The 7,379-nt window shown below is 32.9% G+C and overlaps 2 protein-coding genes and 1 long non-coding RNA gene across 3 annotated transcripts; all 3 read right to left on the bottom strand.

The window, feature by feature from the left end:
• Positions 1-469: 469 nt before the first annotated feature.
• Positions 470-1,120, bottom strand: LOC118646110 (ATP-dependent DNA helicase PIF1-like). Its single transcript, XM_036288405.1, has one exon. The coding sequence runs from the start codon at positions 1,118-1,120 to the stop codon at positions 470-472; it is 651 nt and encodes a 216-aa protein (XP_036144298.1).
• Positions 1,121-1,235: 115 nt separating this feature from the next.
• LOC118646109 lies at positions 1,236-3,695 on the bottom strand. The gene has a single exon (XM_036288404.1). It carries the CDS (start codon positions 3,693-3,695, stop codon positions 1,236-1,238), a length of 2,460 nt encoding a protein of 819 aa, XP_036144297.1.
• A 1,320-nt stretch (positions 3,696-5,015) lies between these two features.
• On the bottom strand, positions 5,016-6,598 carry LOC118646270. Its single transcript, XR_004963810.1, has 3 exons — positions 5,866-6,598; positions 5,422-5,547; positions 5,016-5,192 (listed from the first exon to the last, which is right to left on the bottom strand). It is a non-coding gene; the product is annotated as an uncharacterized LOC118646270 (long non-coding RNA).
• Positions 6,599-7,379: the final 781 nt, after the last annotated feature.

The following is a 7,379-nucleotide window of genomic DNA, read 5'->3' as shown; positions in this document are numbered from 1 at the left end:
CAGTAACGAAAACTTTTTTCTCGCATTGCGATATACGCGAGAATAATAAATCGATTAAAGATTTTCTTGTGTTAAGAATGTGCAGCATTCACTCATTCACACATTTGCATACATTCTGAAGGCAGTAAGATACCATCAAATTATTAGAGGCAAAATAAATTAAAAACAGACTATAAAATGTTTTTAAATTAAGGAATTATACTGGATATTCTAGAATTTATCTCTTATAAACTATACTTCGAATTTTATTTTTATTTTTATTTTTTTTTTGTATATTTTAATTTATCAATTTTTGTTATCTTTACATGTATAATTCCTTGTACACATAATTTTTTGCAGAAAGACCATTTCGCTGTTCTCCAAAACAGATTTTCACTGCTTCCCACGCACGAACTCGTGAAAGTGCAACATAAAGTTGTCCGTGATTGAAAACATCTTTTCGGAGATCTAGACCGACTTTTTCAAATGTCTAACCCTGCGACTTATTTATTGTCATAGCAAAAGCAAGTTTTATTGGAAATTGTCTTCGTTTAAATGTAAATGGATATTCATTTTCGCAGTACAATGTAATACGATTTATAAATACTATTTCTCCAGCTTTATCACCTATTAAAATTTCACATTTGAGCATGTTATTTCCAAGATGAAAAATCATTAATCTAGTACCGTTACACAAACCCTCGTTTATATTAAGATTTCGTATGAGCATTATAACACTGTATTTTCGTAAGCGCAATTCATAAGGTGGAAGAGATGACGGTGACAAAGAATTTAAATATTCTGGTAAAAGCGCTTCAGTAATATCACTGTTATCACCACAATTTTCGGTGCTGTCTATACTCGTGTAGGTCCTTTCAGTTGAATTATCAAGTAATTCAACAACTCTTTTATTAATAGCATCCACGTCAATGTTTCTTGCTGACAAAATAACGCAGTGAGCGGCTTTTTTATATTGTTTCTTTTGTATAAGTTCGCCAAACGTATCAATGACAATATCAGAATCAGCGGCCGTGGTACACTGTAACGGAATTTGTATATTGTCATCAAAATCATTTAACTTACCATCTCCAAGATCTAGCAGAAATTTGGCAAATTCTATTTCATGAGGTAGAGTTCTCATGTTCTTTGTTAAAGATAACTTTACAAAATTAATCCACAATGAACTAAATTTAATCGACATGTTAACCATTTCACTGCGAGTACCACCAATTTTAACTGGTAGAAGTTGTCTAAAATCAAGTATTACAATTACTACAATTACTACAAAGTATTACTACAATTTTTCCACCAAATAGTCTATCAGTAAGCATGATGTCGCGTAATGTTCGATCCATAATCTCAAGTGCGTATCTTGGAGCCATTGGAGCTTCATCCCAAATAAATACGTCTGTTTCTTTAAGAATTTGTGCTTCGTTTGATTGCGCTTTAATATTTGATGATGAGTCACAGAAAAGTGGAACGGGTAATCCAAAAGTTTTATGAACGGTTTTTCCTTGTGGAAGCAATGTTGCCGCAATGCCAGTAAAAACCATTGTGCTAACGCGTTTCTTTCTGCCTTTTAACAGATACCACAGTGTGATATATACAAAAGTTTTACCTGTACCACCTGGGCCATCAACATAAAAACAATTATTTATTGTTTCATTTTCCTTACTATTGTTTACTGCATTTAGAATGATATCTACTATATTTTTTTGATTATCGTTTAATTGTCGGCATTTTTGCATACCGATCTCCAACGTCTCTTCAAATGATACATCATTCAAAGACTCATCAATTTCATTTAATTGTTCCATGCTTGGAAAATTGGACAAACTCATACCTTCGGCGGTTAACAATGTATTTATATTAATATAAGATTTTCTTTGAGCTTGTAATGTATTACTACAGTTTCGTAAATAATCTTCTGACATTGAGACTTTAAATTCTTCCCAAAGTTGTTCAGGATAAATTGGTTGGCAATGAATTAAAATACGAATAAACAACCTTCGAAGTTGTCGGGGCATCATCCAAATTTCTGCTTCATGCATCGCTCGTTTCCACTGTTCGTCATCTTCTATAAGACCTAAAGTCAAGCAAGCAGCTGTATATGTTTCGTGAACAACATTATTAACTGTTCTTAAATCTTGAAAACTTGTAGCACCTTTCACTGTCAATAGTAACAATCGTAGATGGAATAGTTCTATCTGGGTAGGACTAATTGAGTACATACGACCAATGCATTTAAAATGAGCTTTTCGTTTTTCCCAGCGAGAAATATTTCGGCCATTAATCTTTTGTTTTTTAAAGGCAAAATAAGAAGGAATTTCAGTATATGTATATTGCCTGGCTTCTTCATCACGGCCATTCAATATGAAATACTCTTGTAACATTGTTGTTTGATCTATAATAGCAGCAATTTCATTTTCGTCGTTGTCAATGTTGATTGTAAAATTTTGTTTGTTAGGTAAGTGCACGGGCAATCGTATTACAGTGTGACTTTTTTCTTGTAAATTCTTATTAAGAATACGCCAACATGCTTCGACCGGTCCGACATATCGAGTATCGATGTAATCACGTATTTCATCGTGATTTATGCAATTATCTTCTGCTGCAGTTCCACTAATAACGACAGTGGCTGCATCATGACCTTTGTATACATACTTATATAAGTATTTGACGGATTTAATACTCGAGACAACTTCAACATTGATGTGACAATTAAAAATAAGTGACAATTTTGGAGAGTAAGGTACAACAAAACTGTTGTCAACTATGTACCCACCAGGGCGTTCAAAAGTCACACCAGTATCTCTTCTGCGATAGTGTGGGTATCCGTCTTCATTCATTGTTGTTTCATTTTGCAATGGTTTGGGGTAGTGTTTTGAACATTTTTCATTGACAATGCACCAATCACCACATGGACCATGAATCATGTTTTTTATAATAATATCGTGCAAAACAGGATTCTCACAAGGATCAGGAATTTCTGCTGATATGTATCTATCAACAATCTCAGGGGTTGTTATTTTATAATTATGTTTCAAATGTATTAACATATGAAGGTGCGGTAAGCCGCGCTTTTGAAATTCGATAACGTTTATGTACGCTGATACTTTCCCAAAGTAATTTTGTCCTGTAATTATATCCACAAGATATTTTTTTTTTATATCAAATACACGAGCACAAAGATCAGGTCTATCTGCTGTTTGCTGACCAGGAAGTAGATTTTCTTTGATTTCTCGCCAGTTAGGATTGCAAGTCATTGTTATAAAGAAATCTGGTTTCCCATACTTGCGAACAATAGCCATGGCATCCTGATAATTTTGCATCATGTTGCGAGGTGAACCAACAAATGACGACGGAAGTATAATCATTTTTCCAACATGGCCGTTTCTATCACTTGCAGCATTTTGTAAATAATCTACTAATCCCTGATATGATTCGGCTCTTAATTGCTTTTGATTTTCTTTACAGTAGTCAATTCGATCTTTTTCAATTTTAACATAATTGTCAACGACCCACTGTTGAAACAATCGCCTTCCTCGTATAAAAGGATTAAATTCAACTCGTATTGCCATTCTGTACTTAACATATGCAGATCTACTGACACGTCTAGGATTTCTAGTATGGATACGCATTAAATTACGATGCCAACCTTGAGTACCATATGGATAAAATATTGGATATACCCAAGGTTCGACGTTCGGATCCATGGTGCTGACTTTTTGTAACGTGTGTTTGTGTTTTTATTACGTATAATAACGTACGAATCTGGAATTTCACCATCCGCTGTCGTTTTAAAGACAGCTGCAACTTCATTGGTTCGTTGAAAATTGTATCTGCGACTATCCGTCCCAGGTTTTAATGTAAATAACAATTGTAAGTCCGGTAACTTTTCATGACTATCTACTGCTAATTTACGCTGATTTTCTACTTCCTCGCCCATCATTTGATATGCTTCAGAAAACACATTATTTTCACGAAAAATGTAATCGAGTGTTTGCAAAAGTTCATAGTTAAGCGTTGGATTTTTGTTTGATCGATATGTAGATGCTTCATTTGAATCCACTATGAAAAGCTGACCGTAACTTGGATTCTCATTCTCAGCTGGATACAGTGATGTATTAATTTGGTAATAAATCTGCCCTTGAATTTTAAAACAGTATGGACCAAATCGCCGACCTCTAAGGGTTATCAAATTAGCGTTAAATGATGCAAAAGAAAAGGAACTATTATAGCTTCGAATATTGTCATAAAAATAATTAGACTTAGCATGACTGCCGTCAAGTAATGCACGCAGCTTATAAGGAGGATCAGATAATGCATCAAGCGATACTTCACCATGACCACAGCAATCATTAAAAGAATTACCTTTATTTGATACTCGTTCGGCAGCAAAATGCTTTGCACTACAATTACTGCAAGAAATATCCATCGCGCCAATATAATGTTCTTCTATATCTTCAATACGTAATGTATTTAATGCATTGATCGTTAATTGCCTTTTTGCCCGCGCTCGGTAATCATTTTGTCGTTCCAACAATGTTCGCGGTGCATTTTTACGAATAGTTATTTCGTTTTCGAGTAACACAATGTTGTCATAAGTAGCGTGAGAAATAAGAGAGAGATGCTCGTTATTCTTATTCTCAACATTTACTACATTTTGAATGGTATTTGCTGTTTGTACAACTCGAATCCTTTCTCGCCGAGATCGTTGATTTTCTCTATTTCTTTGCCTACGAACCTCTTGAAATTCTTCTTCCTCTTTTAGTGTACGCAATACTTTTTGCCGAGGCATTCTTTGCGTTAAAAATAACAGATACAAATTAATAAAATAACGAATTATAAAACGACCTACATATATAATTCAATTACAAAATCATAATTTTCATTTTTGTAATTTTTTATTCCAAAATCACTTTTATAATTTTTATTTGTTTTTATTATTCCAAGATCATTTTTATCAATTTTTTTTTATTTCCATGGTTAGTTTCAACATTTTATTATTAATCTTAATCATTTACATTTTCCTTTATTTCAGTTTTGTTTTCAAAATTTTATTCAAAGTATCTTATATATAATACATGAAAGGAACACAGTAAGAAAAATTAATTTCAAAATTAACACGTTAACTACTATTAATACATTAATTACTATGACAATCACATTAATTGAAATTCTTCTATGCTGTCATCAGCCTTGAGCCGAATCTGGAACAAAAAATAAATAAATAAAAATTATTATATATCCGTACTTTTTATATATGCTTCAAAATTATACTGAATAAAATATATTTATGATTATTTTAACTTAAAATAATAATAGATATTCTCTATTAAGTATTTATAAAGAGCACAACTGAAAAGAGAGAGAGAGAGAGAGAGAGAGAGAGAGAGAGAGAGATTTATCAATAAATTGAAAAATTAATTAAAAATATACCATTTTCAATTATGTACTGAAATTCAAGTTTGGTTTCCAACTTCAGTTATGAAAGGCAACAAAATCGTCGATTATTTTAAACTTCTTATTCTATAAACTTGCTTTTTTGTCAATTTTTTACCGCACCTGCAAAATAAGAAAAATTAAATATTATATACACTTAATTTTTATATATGTTTTAAAAATATTAGGAATAAAATATATTTTTGCTTTTTACATATTTATTATCTGAATATTACACTTTTATAAGTTAAAACTGTATGGAATAAATATAAACTTTAATTATAAAAACGATAAGAAAATTAATAAAAAAAACAGCAAAAAAAAATTTATTTTAAAATTATTTTAAGTCAAACACACAACAATCAGTTTTATAACTATAATGTAAAAAAAACTATATAATATTTTCAGATAAATAATATAAAAACTAATAATTAAACGCACCTGATCTCTTGTAATTCACCCAGTAATGACCCAAAAACAAACTTTCTTTGTTGTTTAATTTTCAGATAGAACACTGACTCACGCAAATTGACTTGCGCGAAAACCTGATGATCAAATCAAACTAACTAAAACTCCGAGTTGTAAACATCGAGCTATTCATGTCACTTTTCACTTTGACAGATCAAAATCACTTTTCATTTTGACAGATCAAGTGTCGCTTGAAGTGGTTCGTGCTCGAAACAGCTCGGACCAATAAGATGCATAGTTATTGCGGTGACAATACCGCGATACTTTTCGAGATTTTTGTTACATTTCCTTTTTAGAAAGGGATTGCCATTAGATTTTTGATTATGATTTTAATTTCTGAGATATTTCAACTGAAAGTGAATTTGACAGCTAAATTCCAAATAAAGCATAGTAGCGGCCGTGACATTTGCGCAGTGAAGTTTGCGTCATGCGGCACGATTTTTTACGTACTTTTGGCGTCGCGCCGCTACCGCATCGCTTGATAAAAATTTAAATAAAAAATGAATTGTTCTAAAATTTTGTATATATCTTAGTTAAATACAGCTGTAATAGCATTAATATTCGAAATGTCAGACAATGCATATTGTTACAATAAATGTGCGCCGCGTTAGGGCCACCGCACAAGCTCTTCTATAATACGTTACGTTACGTTAAGTACTCTATATGAACTTAAGCTTGTACTTAAAATTTAATTTAAATCAACGCACAAAGAAATTCTTAACGTAAGAACTTAAAAACTTATGTTAAAAGTTTCTTTGTGCGTTGATTTAAATTTAATTTTAAGTACAAACTTAGGTTAGTCAAGTACTTAACGTAACGTAACGCGTTACAAAAAAGCTTGTGCAGTGGCTCTTACCCGCTGCACCGCATTGTCCCTATCACCCCTACTTGGTGGCCGTCACTATCGCGTCGCTTGATGTCCTGTCAAATGAAAGCACGCAGTACTACACAGCCACCGGAAACACGAATTGACTCTAGTGTCATTGTATGTCGAATTGATAATATTGTAACATATTACATACGCACAACAAAAGATTTGTCGTAAAAACTATCGCATGCGCACTACATTAGCAGTCAATCAATATGCCCCACAGAGCTCGTGGTACAAAAAGTATTTATTGGCCAGAACTCCATGGAGGGAGCGATAGTAGCGTGCTACCGTCCGTATTGTGAACATCAAGCGAAAAGAGTGTAGTGAGATAAAAAGAGAGATCGAGGAGAGGAAGAGAAAGAGAAAGAGAGAGAAAGAAAAGACGATCGCGCGATTTCGCGCTCGATCACACCAATTGACGTAATTGTGCGCGAATAATAATATCTTTTTCCGATTTATTAGAGCGGCGCAAAATAATGCTTATATTATATTTATGCATCGCGGTGCCCGTCGCCAGCGGCGGAATAGAGGAAAAAATAGAAAACAACAAGAATCTCTCAAAGGTAAGACACACTGTTCATCGGTCATCAATATTATTATATATAGAGTGTTTGGT

The sequence above is a fragment of the Monomorium pharaonis genome, chromosome 6, assembly GCF_013373865.1.
Source record: "Monomorium pharaonis isolate MP-MQ-018 chromosome 6, ASM1337386v2, whole genome shotgun sequence".
Lineage (NCBI taxonomy): Eukaryota > Metazoa > Arthropoda > Insecta > Hymenoptera > Formicidae > Monomorium > Monomorium pharaonis.
This window is presented reverse-complemented; position numbering and strand designations above follow the sequence as displayed.